This window comes from Sorex araneus, chromosome 4 (genome assembly GCF_027595985.1).
Source record: "Sorex araneus isolate mSorAra2 chromosome 4, mSorAra2.pri, whole genome shotgun sequence".
Classification (NCBI taxonomy): domain Eukaryota; kingdom Metazoa; phylum Chordata; class Mammalia; order Eulipotyphla; family Soricidae; genus Sorex; species Sorex araneus.
Window position 1 is genome coordinate 162,511,583 of NC_073305.1, and position 26,238 is coordinate 162,537,820.

General features: G+C 36.8%; 1 protein-coding gene across 4 annotated transcripts in view; it reads left to right on the plus strand.

The window, feature by feature from the left end:
* PDE7B (phosphodiesterase 7B) overlaps positions 1-26,238 on the plus strand; it is a 339,167-nt gene that overhangs the window by 252,585 nt on the left and 60,344 nt on the right. For all 4 annotated transcript variants that reach the window (XM_004609012.3, XM_055136442.1, XM_055136440.1 and 1 more), the window contains one exon: positions 418-501. In XM_004609012.3, the coding sequence (XP_004609069.1) occupies positions 418-501 (84 nt within the window). The remainder of the gene's footprint in view (positions 1-417; positions 502-26,238) is intronic.

Below are 26,238 nucleotides of genomic sequence, written 5' to 3' on the forward strand. Positions count from 1 at the left end.
TTCATTGACACACTGGTGCACACGTCAAGAATCATTTGTGCTAAAACCAAAAGAAGTATGAATGTGAATAAAAACTATAATAATCCCAGCACCTCGTTTGGCCTTCTTCCTCCTTAGGGAGCCCTAGAAATATTTTTTAAACTATGTATGCTTTGTGAATTACTAGAATTTTTACTGGCTTACCTTCCAAGCAAATACAGAAGAAAATGTTGCTTCATTTGTCAGCGTATTGCCAAGTTCATTCATTAATTAGCCCTTCCCACGTAGCACTCTCTTGAGTTAGATGAGGGGAAATCCTTTTTCTCCTGACATTTGGTGTTAGTTCCAGTGAGTTAAGTCGTTCAGAAGATTTACAGAGGAAAACTGAATACATTTGGCAATGCTTTCAAACATTTGTTTGTATTTTCTGTTTTCTAGGAGATGTACGACTAAGGGGTCAGACGGGGGTTCCTGCTGAACGCCGTGGCTCCTACCCATTCATTGACTTCCGTCTTCTTAACAGTGAGTAATCAAGTGTACCTGAAAAGAACAAACGTTTTCGTCAAAAAAAAAAAAAAATTCTCTGAGGAGACTGAACTTCAAAACCTTCAGAGGTCTGCCTTCCTTCCTTCATCTCTTCCCTCCCCATTGGACCTTAACCCTTTGTCTTTACATTTCCTCAAACTGAAGTAATTCTTGGCCTTGTCCTATTGCTCAAAGTTTCACTGAGGGTCAAATGAGATCATGTCAGCTTGAAAACTGTAAAGCTTCGAAATCGTGAAGCCCATGCAAAGAAGCTTTCCTTTTATTGTCCAACACATTCTTCCACATCAAGCCAGAACTACACTAAATGAAATTTACTGTCTTTTTAAGAACTCTTTTTTCATTTTAAAAATCCCACAAGGAAATCTATTCTACAGCTGCTTTTAATAACTGATTCATTATCTAATTCTCTTTTCCTTGTCTAATCTAAATCCCAAGGACCATTCTTGCATTCCTGGTAAAACTCCACAGTGGCCAAGTTCTGTAAGCCTGCCTTTGCTGCTTCCTACATCACAACACCTCAGAAGTTCACATACTGCTACCATGCCCTTTCATACATCACTCCTCATGAGGAATTTTGCTCAACCTCTAGCTCCTATTTCTCCTCATCTCAAATTCCTTTGGAAACCCAAGTCAGTAACCAGTCACACTTCAGATTTTCTATCTTCAAACTGTCGAAATCATCCTTCACTTTGGATTGTGGGGGACTGGGGAGAAAGTGGATAGATTTCACAACTTGCTCCAAGGTTTTCAGTGTTTGGTTCACATATCACTCCCCATCTATAAATTTCAAAGTGCTGAGTTGCACCCACAGAGTATTACTTTCCTTTGGCATAAACAAGTTCAGTTAAAGAGGTAATTTAATTTACCTCAACCCCTGAAAATTACTAGGAGAAATTAGAGCCTTCTATTTCTGATCCTGAGATCCTCAAAAGGCCAGTAGGAGATGGACATGTTTGTATTTCTCCTGGCTTGTTAACCTCCGATATCAATGTGCAATATCTGTTTTCTCAGCTCTTTCAGGGACTCAGAAACTTGGAATAACTCTTTCTATACTAAAGAAAACCTTCCTCTCCCAGATTTCTAAAAACACATTTTAGAAGAGAGAATTGAGACAGTGGAGCATGCAATATCAGATATAGTTTATGGGGAACTCTGACCATTCTCTATGACCCTATGTGGGCTATTACAGCTTCCAATGGAAGTCACCTCTCTAATAATCTCTAGATTATATGGATTTCCAGTTCCTATACATAAAAGGAAAAAGTAGCAGAGTGGAGATGAGTAAGAGTATTTATGTATATATATGCATATATATGTATATGTATATGTATATAAATACATATATATGTAAAACACCCTTATAGACCAGAACTCTCCAATGGTATATTTTGAGTGTCAAAGGGAAAATACCAATACATCTCTTTTTAAAAGCACATAAGATGTAACATAATGATTTCTAATAAATATTGATTGTAATAGAATTATCCATGCAAGTGAGGAAAATGGAAGTATCTAGATAATAAATAAATATATTCCACTACTAATAAGCATCATCAGTTACAAATGTTGATGCTCTCTGGGGTGAAATTATAAAACTTTTAACCTCTATATCATAGGTTTCTTTAGTCCTGGGATTTTCTTTATAAGTAGATTGTTTTACTTTTATTATAGAAGCTAATAAAGCTAGAGAAATATGTAAAACTTTAAGCAGAAAGGCAATGCAGTTAATATTTCACTGCTATAATTCCACTATATAATAAACATTTGTCATCCCCTCGCCCCCCACCTGCTCTAGATTGTCCGGGAACTTTCTTGTGCCTACCCTCAGCCCCAGGCTCCTTCTTCTACATAGGGATGTTCTCTGCTGCTCCATCTCATTTTATTCTGCATATTATCTATGATCTGTTTGACTTATGGTGTTGACCAGCTATCTTAAAATTCCTTTTCTCTTCTCTTTAGCCTTTAACTCTGTATAGTTTTAATGTGTGTGTCTTTCTTGATAATATAGACAAGGGGTGCTAATTTTCCTTTGTTGTCTTTTGTCTTATGAAATCATCTCAGTTTCTCCCTAAGTGTGTAACACATATCTCTAAAAAGACTAAAAGGTCCTAAACATTTTTTCTTTGTAGTCCTTTATCACCCAGTAATTATTGTTAATTTACCAATTGCATTAAATTGCTATAAATGTGAAAGATCCCCTAATTTTACCTGAAAAGCTCAGCTAGAATTGAGATTTTATACAACTTTAATTTGTTTACTAGAGAATAATCCTTGTTATTGTCTAGGATTTCCATATACCTTTTCAATGGCTCAAAATTAAGCCACCAGCATTAGGGTACTCACACTCCACTGCATGGCAATTCAGTCTGCAATTAAAACAGCTTGCCACGCAGGTAGCAGCAACTGTATGTAATAGTCATATCATAGTATAAAATATATGTCTTATGTTTTAAATTGGTTTTTACTGAAGTAAATTGCATTATAAGACTATGTATCCGGTGTGCATGACTGAAGGAAAATAAATATGTATGTCCTCTTTGTCCCTATTAGGACCCTTCCTTCCCCCTCTCCTCCCCTCCTCTCCCCAACCCACCCCATACAAACACACATATTCTCCATTTCCTTCTGACAACTACAAATTATGGAGGACTCCAAACCATAACTTTTTCCAGTTTTTCTCACTTAGTATAGTACCTTCTAGTAAACCCACGGTGCTGTACATGAAAGGATTTTTTTCTTTCTTTTTACCTTACTATAGTGTGCCACATCATTTCATCCAGTTGTCAGTGGATAGGCCTTTTAAGATACTTCCTGCTTTGTAATTATAACTAATGTTCATTCATATGGTTTGCATATATCTTCTCAAATTATTAATTTTATATATTCTGTAAATTAAAAGTGGCATGATTGAAACCTAAAGTTATTTCTACTTTCAAGTTTTGAGGGTCTCTGCACTGCTTTCCATAATGGCCTAATTTTCTAGGGTCCACTTATCGAGGGTCCATTTTCTCTATTTCATCTTCATCAAATGTAGTTTCTTATTCGACAGAAAAGATAGCTCTTCTCACAGAGGCAGGATCTCAGAGTTGCACTCATTTGTATTTCCCTTATAATAAGAGATGATAAGCAGCATTTTATGTATTCATTAGCTACATTGTAAGAAGTGCCCAATTTTATCCTCTGCCATTTTTTAATTGGTTGATTTTTTAATGTTGAGTGTTGTGAGTTCCCTGTATTTCTTTTATACTAGTTCCTTTTCCGATGTGTGATGTGAAAATACCTTTTCTCATTCTATAGAACTTCTTTTCATTTTGAGGCATTTCTTTCGCTGCATAGAAGCTTTTGTGTTTGACGTACTTCTATTTGTTTATTCTTCCTTTCATTTCCCTTGCCATTAGATTCCAGTCTCCAAACACATCTCTAAAGCAGATGCCATGGGAGCAAATCACCTGCAGTTTCTTTTACTAATCAGTCTAATCAATTATCTTTATTTCACTCACATCCTTGCTGCTTATCATTTGTTTTTGTTATTTGTATGTGCTTTCTACTCTAAGGGAAATACTTAAATATCTCTAAAATATTTGAAAATAAACTCCTAAGAACATATTTTGGACATATTCTTCCTTCACACTCTTATTTTTAGCAATTGACTCCAATTTTATATGATATGTAGAAAAGTAGTTTAAAGTGACTTTTATACTATTTTATATCATTTACTTTAATTTTGAATCATTTTTCCCCCTGGGCACAGACTCATGACTTCATTTTCCTCAGGTATTGGCACTCTTGCTCTCAATCTTTCAAGGTAGAATTTAATCTAAGACTTTTTTTTAGCCATTTATTGGCGAAAAGTGAATCATCATAGCCTCTGTTCCTATTTATGTATCTCTGCAACCTTCCTTCTAAAATACTTAGTAAAACCCACATGGTAGTTATTTCCTGTCCACAGCTCCCTCTTTCTCCTTCCCACCCACCACCTCATATGCCTTGAATGGTTGAAACATGCATAATTGAAATGGGCCTTAAATAATAAGGTCCATTGCTATTCTTCTTCATTTGGTCCCTTTTGCTGAGCCTCAGCAGGAAGGACAAGTGAATCAGAAATCATATACAGATAAATTTTCTTCTAACAAAGCAAAGTTTTTAGGTACTAAAAAGATAAGTAGAATAAGGGGGTGCTTGATCACTAATGTAAAAAATCCGTGTCTCCACTCCTGCTTATTCTGTAAATAAACGTTTATTGGAACACAGCCATGCCTATTCATTTATATCATCTCTATAGCTGTTTCCTGGCTACAGTGGCATAGTAGATGCAACAAAAAAAACATATGGTTCAAAAAGCCAAAAATATATACTCACTAGTCCTTTACAAAAAGTTACCAATTCCTAACCAGTTTTCAACAGATAAGAGTGCTGTGTGATATCTCTATAGGAATGCTTTCCTTTGTTTGTTCTTGTTTCTTCTCAATTCCCAGTCGCATCACTTTCTTTTTTAGAATGGAGTAACATTGGCAAAACTTACATGGACTATAAGTATGAACAAAAAGAAATCTCTTGCTGATTAGATTTTAAATTCCACAATTATGATTCATAATTGCCCAAATGTTTTTATAGAAGAGTATTCCTTTCCCAATACTTTTTTTGAGCATACAGTACTACTATATCCATCTAATATTGTCTGCATACAAGATGATAACATATTCTTGGCTTCCTTGCCATAGTCTTTGTCTGTACCTGCTTTCCAGGTGTACTAATTAATTTTGTCTTCTTTAGTTCCCATTGTGGTTGGGACAATAAAAACTGGTTGTGAAAGTAAATTATATAACCAATGAATTACAGAGTTGTTTTCTGGCTTGGAATATTTTCACAAAATAGCACTTCAAAGCAACTGCTTTTACATACACCACTTGTATTTCCAGGAATACAGATTAGAAAATTTCTCTCAGAAAAAAATACAAATTCATCTATTTCTCTGTTGAGTGATAAAGTTATTTGTTAGCTTTGTTTCATCTCTTACTTATATTAGCATCTATATGATTTTTTTAATTCTCTGAAGAAATAGGAGGAGATTGTGGTTCCAGCACCATTGCATAGGACAAAGGAGTCATACAAGGTCCTTTTAAGAAGCAAGTTGCCTTTATACCTAGACAAGGAGAGGGCAGAGTAAGAAAAAGAATGATAACTGCTCTAATTCCTCATTACGTACTAAATCAAGCACTGGAGGTGGGCAGGAGAGATGGAAATAAACTGACTCTTTTATCTCAATGCCAATTTCCTGGTTTATTGCATTTATTGCTCAGTTTAGGAGGGAAACCAGAGCAGATAATGCACTGCAGAATGTTCAAAGCAGAGATATGACCACAGAGCTGAAAGTCACAGAAGCAATTACAGTTTTGGACAGAGCAGGTGGCTTTAGTGGCCACTTGCACATCTCTGTCTTCTGGGTAATATAATCAATTGCCTGAGTAGATAATGACTAGGTGGAGATGTTCCCGTGGCAACCATTTCACGAGCAACGCAATGTGATCACCACACTCAGCAAAGGAAATGACATACGAAGCAAACACTCCCAGTGACTGCAGGGCTTAAGGCAGCTCAGCCACTTCAACTGGAGATCTGTGAGCACCAAATATCAGCTACCACAGACAGCACAGAGCTCCAGTGCAGCCCCCACCCTTTCTACTACTAGGCTAATTGGTTACTTGGCTTTTCCTGTCTGTTAATTTGCTAATCTTGATCTTTAAAGCTCCATTTCTCTTCCAGAACTGTCTCTCCAGATATGATCATTTTAGCTGCATAAGCATGAGGTCATTGTTGTGGGGCTACAAAATATTTTCCTTTGCTTATTATTCCCAAAATAACACACACATATTCAAACACACTAATCTCTCGTGAAGAATTGACCCAAAAACACAAATGCTTATTTAGATATACCCCCGAAATACATTGCATCCTGAAGAAATTCTTCATGGTAGAAGGAAAAGCTACCTCATGTGTCACAAACTAACCAGGGCTAAGTGTCTGTCTCACTATGATAACAGGGCAGTTAGCTTATAAGTAGTTTTCTACTAGAGAACTCATGGCAAATGATGGCAACCTTTAAATACTCTTCTTAAAAATAACGTTTTATGTTTACTTTTTCCTATGATACCTACACAAATGTAAATAGTCTGAATGCTACCCAGTAAAAAATTTTTTAAAAATACAAACTTGCAAGTTGTAGACAAATACAGGTTGGGTCAGCTAATGCACAGCATAGTGGTTACAGCTAAGAAAATGGCATTATAAATTTCAAAGTTGCTAGGAGACTAATTCTCAAGTGTTCTCAGCACAAAAGGGAAATGTAATGATGAGACATGATGACTCGTTAATCAACAGGATGATGATAATTGTATTAAATATAGAAATGTTTTATATCAATATTTTATACCACTAAGATAACACTATATGTATGAAATATAATTTAGATAATTATATTTCAATTAAAAACTAAGAAGCTTTAGATTAAAATAAAGCATTTTTATAAAAAAAATTACCAGTGATTTGAAAGAAGTAGGGTGTTTGCCTTGCATGCAGCCGACTTGGGTTCGATTCCTCTGTCCCTCTCAGAGAGCCAGGCAAGTTACCAAGAGTATCTCGCCTGCCAGGCAGAGCCTGGCAAGCTATTTGTGGCGTATTTGATATGCCAAAAACAGTAATAAGAAGTCTCACAATGAAGACATTATTGGTGCCCATCAAGCAAATCGATGAGCAACGGGATGACAATGACAGTGACAATGACCGTGTACATGAGAAAATGCTATCAAATCTTTTCCCAGATCCTTTTTCCCCAGGCTTATACTCACCAATCAGGAAAGGAGGGATTGGTTCACACTTCTTCTGAGTGCAGAAGTTAACATCCTACGTTTTTCAAGTTCAAACTTTGCTTTTCCTCTTTGGGGAAATAAAGAAGTAAAGCATTCATTATGCTTGGGTGGTGCCTTCTATATCACCTGTATGTGAATTCAGGATCTCTTTGATGTGAGTTCAGAATTTCTGACTGCAAGTTCCCAGCTCTGTAGGTGAGATGTTAGGATCCTACTCCTGTAGGATAATTAGTTATTGAAGTGCCACTGCACAGCAGAGAATGAAGTTGATGATATCCTTGTTGTTTCATTCATTCATTCCCTGGCCCCATTCATCAATGATAATCAGTAGAAGACTTTCTAGAATAGACAGGTAGTGGAGATAGAAAAGGAGTAAGATATACCTACTGCCTTCAAGGAACTTGGAGAGACATAAGCAAAAGTATTTTCTTGTGATGAGATACAGCTCTTAGTACATTCATGTATAGCAAGGATATACATAATATGAGACATATCTCTATATGTATCCAAGATGCTTAAACAGTGGCTAAAATTTGGGATATTAGAAAAAGAATGATTAACTCGGGAAGTTTGTGAAGACTTTCTGGAGGGATTAAAGCGGTTATTTGTAGTTATGGGAAGGACTGTGTGTGTAAACTTTTGGCTCCACTCTAACTCATACTTTGAGATTGAAGAAATTGAAAAAGGTTGTCATACAATATGCCCAAGTTCATATAAATTTTATTGGAGGAACAGTCAACCAGCAACATATGTGAACTGGGGGAAACCATGTTTAAAAATTAACTGTTTTCACCTTCTCAAGTTGGTACTGAACATGGTCATTGCCTTCTTTTTATCTAGCTGACTCATTTATCAGATTTATTTTCATGCTAGTGATGAAAAATAGAAGATTGAATCAGAGTCCAATATGTCCTCTGAATTATCATTTATTCATTCATTGAACAAATAAAACTTAAGGTCTCACTGCCCTTATCCATACCACAAGACTAAGGTAATCTTTTACATTATTTCTATCACCTGTCACAGACAATCATTACAGAGTTAACCAAGTACTTCAAATATTAATGTCTGAATAATTTTATTCAAGCAATGGTGAGTTAAGAGGGTGGCTCCTACTGTGTTTTGAACTAAAGATGTTTAGTGCTCAAAAGTAATTTTGAGGATTTGTCCTCAAATATATAACAACCACATTGCGTGGACAATACAAATACATATTAAATCAAAGACTGTACAAAAAGCTTAATGATCTAGTTCTAAAATAATTGACATAGAGTTGAAGAGGTAAGTGTAATAGCCATTATGTTTTCTTTGAACATGTTCAACCACTGAGCCCAGAGCCAGGAGCAAGTTCTGAACACCAACCAGGTGTGGGCCAAAAGCAAAAAAAAAAAAAAATTTTTAATTAAATTAATTAATAAATAGAATGATTGACAAAGTCAACAAACAGAGACAAGAGGAGGCAGAGATTACTGAGCAAAGAACTCTTTGAATGTTGCCTAAACTCTGAAAAATAGAGTAAAGGGTTGGCTGGCTAAGGAATTTCCTAGAAGTGAGATGGAATTGACATATGGGAGACATTAAGTTATTAAGTAGGTAGAAAGTAGAAAAAGTAGTAAAGCATGTTGACTAGAGAGGAAACGAAATGCTTTGGAATGCCAAGAAAAAGAATATGAACTTGATTCATTAAGCAAATGGGAAATAACTAGAGAATTTTGAGAAATTGCTGACGAGGATTAAAGTGTTTTTTAAAAATAGCTGGTATATGTGTATATATGCATATATACATATATAATAAATAAAAACCCATTGAATTAAGAGATAGCTGACAGAGTATAAAGGGAATAGAGTGGGCAGAGGGTAGGGCATTTGCCTTGAGCATGTCTAACCTGAATTTAATCCTTGGCACTCCACCCAAGCACTGCCAGGATTGATCTCTGAGTGCAGAGCCAGGAGTAAGCCCTGAATGCTGCCAAGCGAGGCCCTTTAATGTTAAACAAAAAGTTAAAAATTTAAAATATTAGAGGAATAGAAATTACTATTTTAATCCATATACTACATGAAGAGGAGCTAAAATTCAATAATATTGAATGCTCAAAACTCCAGGGATAGGTCTAGCCACCTGGAAAATTGGATATGGGGCCAAAGGAGAGAAAAGATGAAGAGGAACTTGAGGAAATGGGAGAGTTTGATTCAGACAAGTTGCTGTTTGCAGAAGAGTCCATGTAAATATCCAGGAAAAACTGGAACTAAAGCAATATAATGCAGATAAGAAAGGCCATGCTCCACTTCAGAATAACAATCATATTTAAAACATATCCAAAACTCAAAAACCACTTTGTTTGAAACCTTGTCATTTTAATTCATAGCGAACTTCATATGACAAAGGATAAAGCTATTGATTATAATAGGCACAAAAAATAAGTTCCACCTGCAATTTTTTTTTCTCTAAGTATTTAGACACCACTGTTCAGAATGTCTACCCACAATCATGGTTTCTACTTGGTATCCATGTGGCTGCTTATGCTGGAGCTATCATTTTGCTAAAGTCAACTAAACACTGTGCAAAGAAATGACAGTTTACTGCCGCTGTGCTTCCTTAAGTAAAACCTTAGTTCATTCAGAGTATTTCTGCCATAGTGGCTTCTTTGGATTTCTGGAAATAGTATAGAGGGAAACAGGAGTAAATTAATTTCTTTTGACTGAAGCTATTGTATGAGTCACTAAGCTAGAATGACTTGTTTGCTAAATAAAATTAAATTCAACCTCCTACCCAGTAGCAGATACAGCCTATCTCTGTGACTTCATTACTAAACAAAATTAGGGACAATATTCTCACATTGTCACCCTACATCCAAAGTTTCAGAAGACCTAAAAGACTCTCCATTATGGTTATCATGTAACTTCTTTATAATTTTTTAAAAAAGAAGAAGAAGCAAACCCTTTCGATCCTGGGTGCTTCCAAAACAGATCTCAGGGTTAGCCCACAGGATCAAATCTTGTTTTCTTTCTAACTAGCAAAAAAAATTGCTTTGGGCCACCTGGGTGGTTTCCTGCTCATAACTAACATTAGGAGAGGGAGAGCAGTAGAGCCAGAGCCTGAGGAAAAGTGGCAGCAATTACTGATGAAAGTCCCAAGGGGAAGGTTGGCCAATGCCACCGCACCTAACAACAGCTACCACAACAGCAGTAAGATGGGAAGTGCTTAATCCCCGATGCGGGATACACGGGGATTCTTCGGATCCCCAAGGCTGTAGGTCACCTGCAGGCCTAGAGGTACAAGAGGGCTGTGATGAATACTAGAAACAACAAAAACCCTTCATATTTAAGAATGTCTACAGTGATTATTGCCCACCCAATATCACTGCCAAACTCGATGCACACTGAATGGTGGAAAAGACATGTGCTCTGCAGCTAGATCTGTATTTGCAACTTACTGCTTTTGTTAGCATGGAAGGAAGCACTTAATGTCTGAATTGATAAAACATCAGCCTGAGAGGGTTGAAGAGAAAGATAAATGAGATCGTTGAGCTCAGCAACCTGCCCTAAACCTAATAGTCCTCAATAGGTGCAATTAGACTTTGGACTGCATCTCTGAGTATACCCCTCCCCAGTAACCTGCTCTAGGAAGCATTGGTTTACCCTTCAAGCCCTAGTTCAGCACTGCATTCTTTGTTGTGTTTACTTCAGTCTTCCCAGAATATTATCTAACATTTCCTTCTCTGTTGCCATCACCACATCTCAAAGAGAGCATCCATCTGCAACCTGCAAACCGGTTAAACATAACTGCTAACTCATTGAATGTGAAACTCAGTATAATTTGTTTTCAAAATATCCTGATTTTCTGATGCAGAAAGCTTGACTTTTGTTGTGGGGTGGGGGGGGTCACTCTTGGAGATATTGAATCAGCCATAAAGTGCTGATGATTGAAACCAGAGCTTTATACGTGCAAGGCCTGTATTCTACCATTTGAGCCAGATTCACTGTCCAAGCCTCACTTTGGACCTACCACAAGTATCTGGGAACCAATAATATTGGCCAATTATGCCATGAGCATATCTCACAAAAATAACTACTAATATGTGTGCAGCTTTGATTTTCTGGACACTGCTTTATGTGTTTTGCATTGATTGATTCACTTAATTCCACAAGATCCCTATAAAGTAGGCAAAGTTATTCAAGATGAGTAAACTGAGGCCCAAAGAAGAGAAATGACTCAACCAAAAATTTACTTCTGATCCAAAACAATAGCTCAACAGGTAGCCTTGCACACTGCCGACCCAAGTTCAATCCCTAGCACCCCATAATGGTTTCCAGAGCCTGCCAGGGGTGATCCTTGAGTGCAGAGCCAGGAGTGAGGAGCACCACCAGGTGTTCCCCACCTGCCAAAAAAAGAAAAGAAATTACTTATTACCACAATTCAACTCCCAGAGTGCAAAGCCAGTGTGCAAGCTCTTAATCATAGTGTGCTACAATTCTTCTTTATATCCTAATTATGAAGTTCAAAGGCAATACATATATATGTGGTATATTCTTCTTATGTGCCATATCAGAGATAATTGTTTATCGTGGTTGTGATTAATTTTTTTATCAAGTAAAAGAAAAAGTATTTAAAAGAGAGAGTAAAATATTCTTAATGGCTTCTGGAGAGAGGAGAGGGCTCAAGTTGGGAATGTGTGTAATTCCAAAGTTGAATGTGCCAGTGATGACTCTTTTTACACTACATTTAGATTATTTCTTCTGTGATATAAAACTGTTTCAAAACTACTAAGCAAATATTTCTTTAACTTAATTTAAAAATAATTATACAATTAAATTCAAGGATTTGTGACTTTTCAACTGCATTTTCCCATCTTCCTCATGGTGGAAGGTGCCAAAGGACAAGTCTCTCATTTCATCACTCAACCTTGTGTTCTTTGATAAGAAAGAGACGGGTGTGGCAGCCTCCACTGAGAACACTTGTCAGCTGTCCCCAAGAGGAAATAGAATTGCTATTGTGACAAATTAAAGTCAGACTTGAGGCTGCCACCAGTTGCTTTAATTTTTCTCCCAGGGGAATTGGGTATTTCCTGTCATGCAAACTTGTGTATCATTGAATGTTTCTCAAAATGTTAATAATATACTGAGTAAAAAAGAAGCAGAATACAAAAGTGTGTGTCTTAAAGAAAGGATCTCTTATTTATTTAAGTGCAACAGAACTTTTAGAGGAATCATTTCTAGATAATTATTATTTCTTTTTTATTTTTCTATTTTTCTTTTTATAATTGATGGAGGAATGAGATTTTTATGGAAAAGACAAAAACTCAATGACAACTCTCTAGAATCTTTTTTTCTAAAGTAACATGAAGATGTAGAAAAGTTACAAGCATGGACGAGAAAAGATTATTTACTGGACTCTCTTAGGAACTGATTGAAAATTGTGAAGTTGGTTATTTATTAAAGCTCTGTATGGTACTTCCTGATGATGGCTTGTCGATTAGACATGAAATGTATTCCAAAGAGCATGAAATCAAAGTTCCAATTCATATTTCAACAGCACTTTACATTTGACTAAGCTTTGAAATGAAAGCACTCAAAAGAAAATCTTTCAGTCAGTTTGACAGCTTTATATACAAAACACAAAATAGTGACTCACCATACAATATAAAAGAGTTAAGATATTAATTCAGATTTTTGACGTTCTGTTTTTCACTCAATGACATGGCCTTCCTTATTTAAACTTTGCCTTAAAAGCATAAAATAGGGAAGTGGAGAGAGAGCTCAACAGGCTGGAGCACTGAACACCCAGATCAATCTGCAGCACTTGCATGCCTCCCCACGCACCACTAGGAGCAACTCCCAAACAACATACTAGGAGTGACCCCTGAGCACTGGTGGGCACGGGCTAAAAACAAAAACAGAATAATCATAAAGGAGAGTCAAGAAATGGCTGAGTAGGGTACATGCACCCCTGAACACCACTCAAGTGTCTATGGTATAACCAACATCTCTGGGTCCAAAAAGGTCCCTACTGCCAACCCTGAGCATTGAACCAACCAGCCAGGTTATCTGAATATCACAGGGAATGATTTCCAAGGAGTCCTAGTAATGGTTGGGAGAACCCCCACCAATAAAAAATAATAATAAATGAACATTTCCACTTGCAATGAGAGAAAAGATGAAACAAGGATTCCTCATGACAGTAGTTGGAGCTGGCTGCCTAGACGGGGTGCACGCATCTCCAGCAGCTTCCTGGGCTGAAAAACATGAAACTGGACATTTCACTGCTATTGTTAAAGATGGTGAGTCAGTGTGTACATCAATCCTTTGCACATTCCCGTCACAGCATAAATTCCACATACTGAGAGCCTGCATTATCGTTGTTTATATTTCTATTTCCGATGACCCCGTGTGAAAGTGCTTGTGGAAAGAGTATATTGTGCATGACAGAGCTACACGCTTAGATATGGAAGCAGAGGCATGAGTCATTAACCCCTTGAGTTTCCCTTTTTTTCCACTTGTTCATCCTTTCAAACAATACTTATTAAGGTCCTCCCCTAAAGTACTAGACACCCTTTCTCCAAGGGCCTGTTTGCAAATGAAGTGAAGTGATAGAGAGAATGTAGTAGCCATAAATGTGGGATCAGAAAGAGTTCGGGTTTGGAGTAAGATTCCCAAGCATGCTGAAATAATGCAAAAGATCTCAATAGGAAAGAACAATAGAACATAGAAAAGCTACAAGTAAGAGTCTTGGGCACTGCAAAGGTGTACAAGAGGACAGCACTTAGTGAAGGGGGCAGCTCTTCCAATAAAATAGCTAGACGAAAGGGAGAGAATGGCTGCAGAGTGTGATGTCCTATAGGTTTTGTAGCAGAGAGCTGAGGAATTTTCCATCTAATAACTTTCCCTATGAAGAAACAAGGTGGCTAGGGTGAGACCCTCTGAGTTTGATAACTATACAAGTGTGTTTGTATATGCTCCCCTGACTACCGCCACCCAGCATCAGAAGTATCACATAGTGGCACCATAAAAAGATGAAACAGTGAGATATTGCCCCCACTAACTAAACCTCCATAATTTGTATAGTCCCTGGGCAAAGCAGTTAGGTCCTTTAGAACATTATCAGGCCAGTAAAAATGCACCCAGGTTAGAATAGAAAAAATAACAGGTCAGCAAAAATACACCCAGGTAAGAATAGAATAAAACAGTCTGGGGTCCTTAGATGTATAGGGAAACCTAGGATAATAAGTTGTCACAACTTTATACTTTTACAAAGTATAAAGTTTATACTTTGCTGATCTGCTCTGAAATATACCGGCCTCAGCTCTACATGTACCAATTGAAGTTTGATGGGCTTACTAAGTGTTCTTAATGCTTCTTGTCAATTAAAAAAAAATGGCTCATCTTCCATACAGCTCCGCAATAACACTTCTAGGAATATATCATGAGGGTGCAAAAAAGCACAGTAGAAATGACATCTGCACCTATATTGCACCTGTATTGCAGCACTGTTCACAATAGCCAGAATCTGGAAACAAACCGAATGCTCGAGAACAGAAAACTAGTTAAAGAAACTTTGGTACATCTACATAATGGAATACTATGAAGCTGTTAGGAAAGAGTAAGTCATGAAATTTGCTTATAAGTGAATGGTCATGAAGAGTATCATGCTAAGTGAAACGAGTCAGAAAGAGAGAGACAGACATAGAACAACTGCACTCATTTGTGGAATATAAAATAACATAATGTGAGACTGACACCCAAGAACAGTAGAGACAAGGCCAGGAATATTGCTCCATGGTAGGTAGTCTGCCTCATGAGCTGGGGGAGAAGGAAGCTGGAATAGAGAAGGGATCACTAAGTCAGTGCTGGTTGGAGGGATAGTTCGGAATGGGAGGTGTGTGCTGAAAGTAGATAAAGGACCAAATGTGGTAGCCTCTTGTGTCTGTATTGCGAACAATAATTCCCCAAAGTAGAGAGATAGTATGAGGGAAATTGTCTGCCAGAGAGGCAGGGGGAAGAGTGGGATGGGGAGGGGAGATACTGGGAACATTGGTGGCAGGAAATGTGCACTGGTGGAGGGATGGGTGTTCGATCATTGTATGACTGAAACGCAGACATGAAAGCTTTGCAACTGTATTTCACGGTGATTCAATAAAAAAATAATGGCTCATATCTGGAGGTGTGGGGGACAATAGAGTGACATTGTATTGAATAAATAGCCTGTGCGTTCACTTATGGCTACCTAGGTGACCCTACAGCTTTGACAGCAGTGTGGTGTTTGTCTCCTTATGTTTCTGTTTGTCTCAATCTCCACAACTGACCCTCACTGGATAGAGGTTGAAGGCGCCTATTTAATTGATTTTATTGTGGTAAATTGCAACAAAAAAATGGGGAGGGGCCGGAGCGATAGCACAGCGGGTAGGGCGTTTGCCTTGCACTCGGCCGACCTGGGTTCGATCCCCGGCATCCCATATGGTCCCCCAGGCACTGCCAGGAGCAATTCCTGAGTACAAAGCCAGGAGTAACCCCTGACATCGCTAGGTGTGACCCAAAAAGCAAAGTAAATAAATAAACCTGGCCATGTACTGATTTCCACAATCATCTCAAAAATGTGCTTTCACAATTAATTTATTCAAATTAGGATCTGACCAGGGCAGATTGTGTGTCATTACCACTGAAACTCAATGCTATGCAGGGCATGGGAATAAAAACTGCTTTGATTAGCTGCTAAGTAGTGGCTCTCTCTCTTTCTCTCTCTCTCTCTCTCTCTCTCTCTCTCTCTCTCTCTCTCTCTCTCTCTCTCTCTCTCTCTCTCTCGCTTTTAAAAATAAAAAAAATGGGGAATTCCAACAATAAGGTGGTTTGGCCTCATCTTGTTCAGCCAAGTCTATGTCATTGTTGTCTCATTTACTACTGTGTGGGTCATTACAAGCAGGCCACTATCCTGTACTCCCCTAACCATCCTACATCTCCCTGCAAAACAAAACTAAACAATAAGGTGATAGCCTCATGTCAAATATTCCTCTCTTTTTCCCGGGCTTATTTCTTGCTTTGTGAGTAATATAATCAGTCAAGAATGTCCATCCGTGAAAAAAAGTCTGACCTCTGTCTCCTGGTGTCTCTTCTCTGAACCACTACCATAGTGGGAAAACTGGCACATGAAAGCTCCTGCAGTTACAGCTAGTTCATGTCAAGGCAGGGCTCGGATATTCTCTCCTTGCACTTCCTCTCTCCCCAGTATTGTAAAGGTGTTCATCACTTTCTCTCCTAAGCATTGCCAAGAAATTAGTCAAGCACAACAGTATATTTTGCAAACCCACAAGCCTCCTTCTTTCTCACCCACAGTTCTTCTTTATAGTGTCTCCTTTTTTCCCCAGATTTTATTTTATTAAAGCACCATGAGTTACAAAGTTATTCATAGTTGGGTTTTTGACATCTAATGTTCCATCACCAATCCCACCACCCGTGTCATCTTCCCTCTGCCAGTGTTCCCAGGTTCCCTCTCCTATCCCTCACCACCCCCGGCCCCGTCCCAGCCCCAGTCTGCCATTTTGACAGGAAACTTTTAGGTTTGGTTATTAAAGTTTGGGTCTCATAATTTCAGTGTTGTTGACTCTGTGGTTTGGATTTTTAGCTCTATCATTCCTTAACATTACCGATGTACCTGAACCTTCTTGAGCCCTGCCTTGTTGCTTCTCATCTATCTCTTCTCCCCCTATCCCTTCACTTTATTTTTTTCCTTCTCTTGGCTCTGCTCTGGATTCAACGGTGATCTAGACATCCCCTCCTTTAAACCACTTCATTTCCCCATCTAGTTACTCTAAAATATCACATCTAAGTGATATTACCCACAATTCTTTGAAAATCTTTAATCCTTGCCACATGAGAAGGTAAACTCCCTGTATCCTCATTCATTATTTTCTTTTTCTTTTGCACCTTTGCACATTTACTTTAGTTTCTATTTTGCACATGACTCTTAGTCTAAAAAAAATTAAAAATGTATTCAAAAAAATTTTTTCTCCTTGGAAGACCTGGAATAAATTCCTCTCCTTTTTTAAACATGTAAACATATACTAGATTAAAAAATTCATATTTATGAGCAATCAGCTATTAATTATATAGAATATAAATTACAAAATAGATAAAAGATAAATTCCAAAAATTCATCCTGATGAGACAGAACAGCAGGTGCATGTGAGAGACCTGGGTTCAATACCTGGCACCGCATATTGACTTCCCAAGCCCCTCCAAGACTGATCCCTGAACATAGTGCCAGGAGTAAGCTTTGTGCACTATTGGGAATGCCCAAAAACTAAAAAATTTTTTTAAAGTGCAAAACTTACTTTAGGGGAGTTTGATACATGAATCAATAAAACACCAGATGAACTGAGATGAGCCTAGAGGGTTCCTTCCATTGGAGAATGTTTTGGACACTGTCCAAATGCCAGTCTCTTCACAAGGTCCTAGACTAATGATTGAACTTTTTTAAGTGGATGTTTTATCCTCCATTTGTTGATTGATTATAATTTTATTTGACATAACATTACATAATAGCTGTACAAAAGAGTCAGGAGTACACCATTGTGAATGAACATCTGTATGTGCTCCATTAAGCAGGTGAAGATCTGTTAAACTGTATTCAAAAGAAATACCAAGTGTTGGAAAATATCATTTTATCACTTACCAATGATATTTGAAAAATGAGTGCTTTCAAATTGTAAGGTGAATCTGTATGTAATGTGGACGGAAGGAAATTACATGGTTTGAAAGATGGTAGTCAAAATTAATGTAAATAAATGTAACAGTTTAACTAAACTATGAGAATTGGTTTTATTTTTTACTAAACTATGAGAATTGATTAGAATGAGCCAGGGTTCATCTTGAATGTCAATGTGCTGTTTACTATTTTAAAAATGAGATGGAGAATCACTGAAGTCTTATATATAAATTTAAAAAAATTTCTCTCCCATGTATTTTGAATAAAAAGTGTTTGTTTGTTTGTTTGTATTTGATTTGAGAGGGGCACATCAGTCAGTGCTAATAGTTTGCTCCTGGCTCTGTGCTTAGGGATCACTCCTGACAGGACTCTAAGGAACAATATTTGGTGCCGGGGATTGAACCCAGGTCAGCAGCATACAGCAACAGCATACAGTCTTACCTGCTGTACTTCTCCAGCCCAAGTGGTTGTTTCTTATACCAAAACTTAGTTACAAAGAACTCTCCAGAATTCTCTACCACTCAGCATTTTTAGTTCATATTTCCATACCTAAAATCAAGACTTACTTGGCAAGTTGTTTTAAAAGAATAACATCTACTGGCCATCTCATCCAATTTTATTTTCAATTTGTTACTTAGAAGGCCCAGAATCTCCACCCAGTATCAATATCAAATCTATATGTAATTCTAAAATTGGTTAACATTTATTAAAAGTGTTCTATGTGCTTGGTATATGTATAACCTTTGTATAACCTTGGTATATGTATAACCTGAACTTTGGAAAATGTGGTTGTTTCTGCTAATTATTATTACCCTTAATTGGCACAAGTAAAATAGAGGCATTGAGAGAATTCAGAGATTCACATAATTCAATGGGGCATAATCAGGTTAAAGATCCGTAATGGCTCTTACAGGTCACTCTCGATAACCATTTGCTAGAAAACCCTACCCAACTCCCAGCTGATAGTACCTTTTTAGTCCAGCCTCCAGATACACTATGCTGTTGGAATAGGCTGATTCATTCAGCCGTTTGATAGATATTTACTGAACACCTACAATGTACTATTCATGAATGTAAGCACTCAGGATTGCAATGGTGGAAAAGAATCAAACAAAATTCCTCCTTTTAAAGAACCCTTTCTCTTAGAGACAGTATTTTTCCTGTCATATTTTTTTCCTTTTCATTAGGCTGGCCAATAATTATTCTTCAAGGGGCAAAAGCTGATTCCAAAAATGTCAATATTATTCTTGAATATAATGCCAAACTACCTTAATACTTATTTAACTAATATCACCTTCATGGAAAATGGATTATAACTCAGAAGAAAATGTCTTAAAAGATCAGGGTTGATTAATATATTGAAAGGCAAGCATGTTCTAGTTAGTCAAATATTCTCTTAATTGGAAGTTGACAAACATGGGTAGCCTGTTTTGAAAGAATTATAATACAACCAAAAACTCCTAACACAAAAGCTAGTTGGATCCTAACACAGTTTTTCTTCAGTGACTCATAACTTCTCAGAATGTTAAAAGCCTCAGAGTTAATTCTTTTAAACAGTTTTATTTAAATGGAACTTCAAAACAATCTTTGTGTTTAGCTTTCTAACTTTTGAAATTTCCATTTGCTGAACCTACAAAGGCCAGTGGTGCCACCTGAGATTTTGAAAACAATCAAAGAAGTAGATTTTTATTTTAGGTCTTTGGAATTGACTACCAGAATAATATAATGGTTGAATTTTGTCTAACTTTAATAGCTGGGTAAGAAACACCCAGTATATGGAGATTAATAATAAGACATGTCACCATAGTCTTATGACAGGAATGTTCTTTTTTAGAGTATTTTGAACTCTCTATTTAACTCACCACCTTAAATCACCCTTTGGTATTTCTTAAGTCTTAAATAGAGAAGGTTAAAAGAAGGAACATATACTGCTCTCAATGATAATTAGAAGACTTCTGGATAGTTTACCAATGGTATTAACTGCATGAATAATAGGGAAGGGAGACTCAAGGTAATTTCAAGACTTAAATGCTTTGATTTAAATTACATATGAAAGGCAAAACCTTTAGCCAAAGCATTAAGAAATTCTTAAACTCACTTCCTTACAGTGTGGATTTAAATGGAGCCCAGTAAATATGTGCAGAGCCTTAACAAAAATGTAAATTGATAGGAAAAACTATACAAATTAAAAGAATGTTAAAATCACTTTGCTATGCAAAACTAATGCCAAATGAGAAGAGATGCTATCTCCTCATCTCTTTCTTTTTGGAGCTAATGGAAATCAACTTTGCTTTTATTCTCATGTTAATGAATATAAACTCCTCAGAAAAGGAGCTTAATTTTATTCACTATATCATAGTGCCTAGAACAATGCTTTGCACAAATATTTTTTTAATTATAAAACAAAAGGCAAATTATTTAAGATATTTACTCAAAAGGACTTGATGCTATGGCTAATATATCCTATACTTACTAATACAAAATTGTCCACACAACAGCCATTGGATATTTTATTTTGTTTCAAGAAACTTTTTAAGAGTTCAGTAAAGTACATTTTCATGAAGATTGTCAATATCATGTGGTATACGTATTATGTTTTATAATTACACTCTACCTTTAATTATTTATAAACAAACATTAGATTTGAAATGCAATATCTGGAAAAAACAATATTTTCTTACTAAGAAACAACAACAACAAAAATGAAATCATATAACTGGACCATTCTTTACCTTGAAGGTGGTTTCCAAGTCTATGATCTTCTTTAATACATATCTGTATAGTACTGTTTCCCCAAGTGCAATATGCTTTCCAAAGGATCTAAAGGGGATCATATTGGGGCTGGAGAGATAATACAGAAGAGTGGGCACTTGCTCTGCACAGGGCCAACCTGAATTTGATCCCCAGCAACCTACATGGTCCTCCAAGCATAGCTGCCAGGAATGATTCTTGAGTGCAGAGCCAAAAATAACCCCAGAGCATCACTGAGTGTGGCCCCAAAACTAAAAAATTTATAAATAAAAACAAGAGGATCTTATTGTTAGTAAACAGACTATTTTACTTTAATCATTATAACTTTATTTTAAAATATGTATTATGAAAATATAATTGCATATCAAATCTGATTTTTTCAATACCAAATTAATATAAAACATATTTAAGTAACAGTGAACTTGTTTGATTTAATATGTAGTGGTTTAGGCATATGTGTTTTAGACATACATGTTTTAAAATACAACTATAATGTGAGTGACAGAATTTGGGGACATTCCAACCTTGTTTCCTGCTTGCAGCTGTAAAACTCAAAAAAGCCCATCTCTCTATGATACAGTCACAAAGAAGACTGGAACTTAACCACATTTTACTAGCTAAGTTTTTACCTGGAAGAATAGCTTTCAATCCTCTTAGATCCAATCCCTCCCATTTATCACAGTGACTTTCTCACTATTGTGAATGGAAATACAAAGCCTACTTATCAGCATAATTTTCAACAACAAAAAAATATACCCTGGCTGTTTTTCAAAGCAGAAAAACAAAAAAGCAGTCTGTTGCTTCCTGTACATTCGATGTATATGTGCTGGGTATCACCACCTACAAGGCATAATGATATAGTCTGATAGCAGTGGTACTTGCAGATTGATATGACTATGGCATCTACAAATGCAGACTAATTTAAAAAAAAAACTGTTTGGTGAGTAACATGATCAGACATCCCAGACAGTCTTACCACTGTGATTTCCTAAGATGAAGAACAATTTCTGATAAAGTTCCATCCAATAGCTCTCCCTATCAATACTGCCTTTCTTTCTTGATTTACTCAGCAACTGCATTCCTGAAAAGAGAATATTAAGACAATAGAAAGAATAACTTGTGTTTATGTGTAATATAGACAAAAAAGATGTATTCCGGGCTTAAGATCATTATATATAAGCTTTTCACCTCTATGAATGATCCATGAAAAGTTGAATAAGATACACAATTATTTGAGGTATGAGACTGTCCTACTTTACTTCAGGACATCAAGTATCAATGGTTCCTCATGTGACAAGCAAAAGTGCCCTCCAACATTTCCCAATGCCTCCCATGCTGATTTCCTATATTCAATCCCACGGGGGTGGGGGGGAGGGGATTATTTATTTCTTAAGCTTTCGACTTCTAACTAATGCAGTTAGTTGTCCCTTTGGACAGTGATAATTTGGAGCACTAAATTTTCTTTCCAACCTCATCCTGTTTCTTTCTTCTGCTGATGTTGTTTTGATGAACAGGTGTCACACATCAAGATGTAGTACTCACACACTCAGCCATGCCGCTTGCCAGGAGTCATGCTCCTAGAGTTGTAGTGTTTGCGTACATGTTCCTGAAGAAATTGCACTTCTGGCAAGCTATAAAGCTTCTCTCTTGTCTTAAATTTGGCAAAGAATAGCAATTCTTTAAGAATGTTTCATATTTTAGTCCTTCAAGAATAGGATTTTTATAGTAAGTTTAAGAAATGTTGGTTGCTTTTAAGAAAAATTTCTCAGATTTGGAGCTTCTGAAAAAAGCTGAAATTCAATATAAATAGAAATATGGCTACTGAGAATAAGATACTTTTTGAATTATCTAAGCCTGCCAGGGCTACACATTTTCACAACCTAGCTTCAAAAACAGATTCTTGGCTTAATTTTGAGTGGGTTTTGACCAAGTCATGCTGAGAAATTTGCAACTGCAGCATTCGTTGGGGTGTACAGTAAAGTGGAGGGGAAATTAATGAAACCTTTCCAGGGTGAAGGATCTTAAACTTCACTGAACTTCTGAACCTTACGCCCTGTTGTGATCCCTCTGACACTTTGAAGAATAATAGTTCTGGAGAGTCTCCAAATAGCACACTCCTCACTCTTCACTCTTAGTGTGAAATCTGTCAACCCAGCCAGGTCATCAAGAGGACAAACTGTGACTTGTCATTAGTGTGAGGGATATTTTCTAGGACACTGAAGAAGCTCAGCAGATTTGCAGATTTGCTTTTAACCAAAAGTTAGTGCCTGGCATTTTGAGAGAGATTGATTTCCATTCATTTGGAAACCTGGATTAGCACATAGACTTGACTCAGGTATATCCTGTGCAAGTTATAAAAGTGATGATTTGACATCCACCTCCCGAATTCTCATTAGAAAACTGGTCATTGAAAATAGCTAATCGAGCTTTATTTGCAAAGGTTAAAACTCTAGTTTTAGCTCAAGATAGACCTGATTTTTTTTAATTAATTCTATTACATGTGACACACAAAAAAATTCAGCATCAGTTAATGAGAGGCGTGGGAACTCCAGATGCCTGTTCTACTTGTTATACTTTTTATTTTTAAACTAAATTCCTTAACCTTTTGGCACTCTGTTCCTCTGCTTATACAATGATAGATATTATTAATTCAGTCATGTTGTTGCAAGACCCCTGAGCAAAATTAGTGAGTGATATTTTTTCTTTGACTATGATACCTTCTTTCACTCATTTCATGTGCTAAGTGTTGGGAATTAAAAGGTATATAAGGCTTAGCCCTTACCCTCAAGAAACTAGTAATGGGTTAACAAGTTAACTAGTGGTGACATAGCAAAGGTAAAAAGATTAGTATGGATGTATACCTGTTTTGCTGACTATTATTTGGGGAAGGGGCTAGCATAGGAACACTGACCAGCAATCAGAGTTGATTTTCCAGCCATCTACTTTCTATCTCCTCTTTGCATCCTTCACCACCCTGCTGGCTTAACCCAGTATTAACCTCCTCCATAATTTTCCTTCTGACATAGAACCCCAAGCCAATGATTGATCCTTCTATTCACCTTCATCAGAATTTATCTAATATAGTCAACCTAATTGCAAACTAACTCACACTATAGTTCTTGGTTGGTTAAGGAATGTTTCCTAATTGCATTTTGACAAGGGCTCTGTACACATCACTCTAATCTTTATTGAGAGTACACTGTGTGGAACTGGAAAGATGGTATAGGAGTTTAGGTGGTTTTCTTGCAGACAGCTGGCCCCAGTTCATCTCCAGCATCACATAGTGTTTCTTGAGCATCACCTGAAGTGATCCGGGAGCAGAGAGCCAAGAATAAATCCTGAGAACCATAAGGTGTGTTACCCTCCCAACAAAACAAAGCAAACATAATTTAGAGAGTGAACTGTATATGTCAACTTCAATTGTCTTACTGAAAAGACTAAGTTAAAGGAACTAAGAATTGAGGCCATGATCTTACAATAGGCTAAGAACACATTCCTTAGAAATAACCTTTTTTTTAATGATTCTTGGAAATTTTTAATCATAAATATGAATCATAATTTGTAAAAATAAGCTTCTAGCAAAAAATGAGCAAGATAGAGGGAGACTATAGTCCCAATTAGCAAATTTCTTTCTTTTTTTTAAACTTTTTATTAAATCACCATGTGGAAAGTTACAAAGTTCTCAGATTTATGTCTCAGTTATACAATATTCAAACACCCATTATTCCAACTCATCACTACATGTAGACACTGCCTAGGTAGTCCCACTGGCTGAGAATCCAAGTAGAGCATTAGGATTGTGGTTAATATGGCCCACTTAAATGGAGCAGAGCTGAGTACCATAACTACTCCCAAAGAGTCAAGTCCACAAGCATCTTGTTTAATTATCCAACCACACTACCTGCCTCTGTTAAAGCATCTGGAGAGTGCAGATTCCAACTCATCTCTCCCTCACCAAACACACACAGACACACACACACTATTGTAGAGAAATAAATATTATTTCTCCTCTTGATAAGAAATGATGTCTTCGTCATCTTTGCATCCCCAACCCAGTGTAACATCTGGGTCTAAGTAAATTCTGTCAATGTTTGGAGAAGGAAAGAAGGGCAAAGTTACAGATATGATCTTGAGAAAACCAAGGATAGCTCTTCTCTGGGGTCATTTTGCTAGTCCTGACTGAAATGGTTCCATATCTCTCAGTCTCTACTCCCTTTTCCTCTCTACTGCTCCTTAATACAAAACAATTAAAAAGTATTCTATGTAATACAATGTTCATGAGCTAGAACAAGAGAAACCACTGTCACCCGACTTTCCCTTTTTGCTGTTTGCAGCTCCCCAAGTTTTACTTGAGAAGCTATCTCTATGACTTTAACGGGTTATGTGTATAATCATATATTAATATATTTTTCAATATAACCTTCCATAAGCTTGTTTTTAAAATTGTTGGATTGTATAATCTTAAGAACAGGAACTCATTTCCTATTGGCAGTTTTTTCTCACTGATCCCTATTTTAAATTTCTTAATCTTCACCACATCTCTAATGGCATACAGGACCCACATATTGCCAGAATGAAAATAATTTCACTGTTGATAATCTCAAACCCAGGTGAGATTAAGAGGTTAGTACAGGAAAACAAACAAAAGAAGCTTCTGCATTACTGCTTAGATTGATTTTATTGGTACGGAGACCATCTCTGGTGGGTGCTTATATGTCCCTTCTCTTTCCATCTCCTTTTTTATTGCTTTTTCCTTCCACTGTGTTCTCTTATCCTCTCCACATGGTCACAAACCCTAATTTGCCACAATTCTATCCCTGTGGAAGAACAGACTTCTGACTCCATTAAGAGGGAGCAGCAAAATAAATCATCCCTCACTTGAGAATGTAACCCATTGGATCAGTAATCTTGTTCTTGGTCTTTTTTTCCACTTTATTTGATCATGTCTAGGCATTTATTTTATTTTTTAGGCATTTTTATACTAAACTACTTCCTAGAAACAGTAGTAAAAATGATAAATGTCTCTTTTCTCTGAGGGAGTTTAGGGCAGAAATGCTTTCCTGTAAATTCTGTATAAAAAAATATCTCTTCTCTGTCTCTCTGTCTCTGTCTGTGTGTGTTTCTCTCTCTCCCTCTCTATTTCTCTCTCTCTCTCTCTCTCTCTCTCTCTCTCTCTCTCTCTCTCTCTCTCTCTCTCTCTCTCTCTCTCCTTCCCTCTCTCCTCTTTGGTGCAAGGAGTCATATAGGTTGCAGCAATGCCAGGATCATACTTTGCACAGAGTAGGAGCTCAATGAATATTTGTCTCTCACACTCATTACATCTAAACATCAAGAAATACTCAGAATGGCTAAATAGTTAATTCATGACAAAAGGACTTCATTTTTGTTCTTTGACAGTCT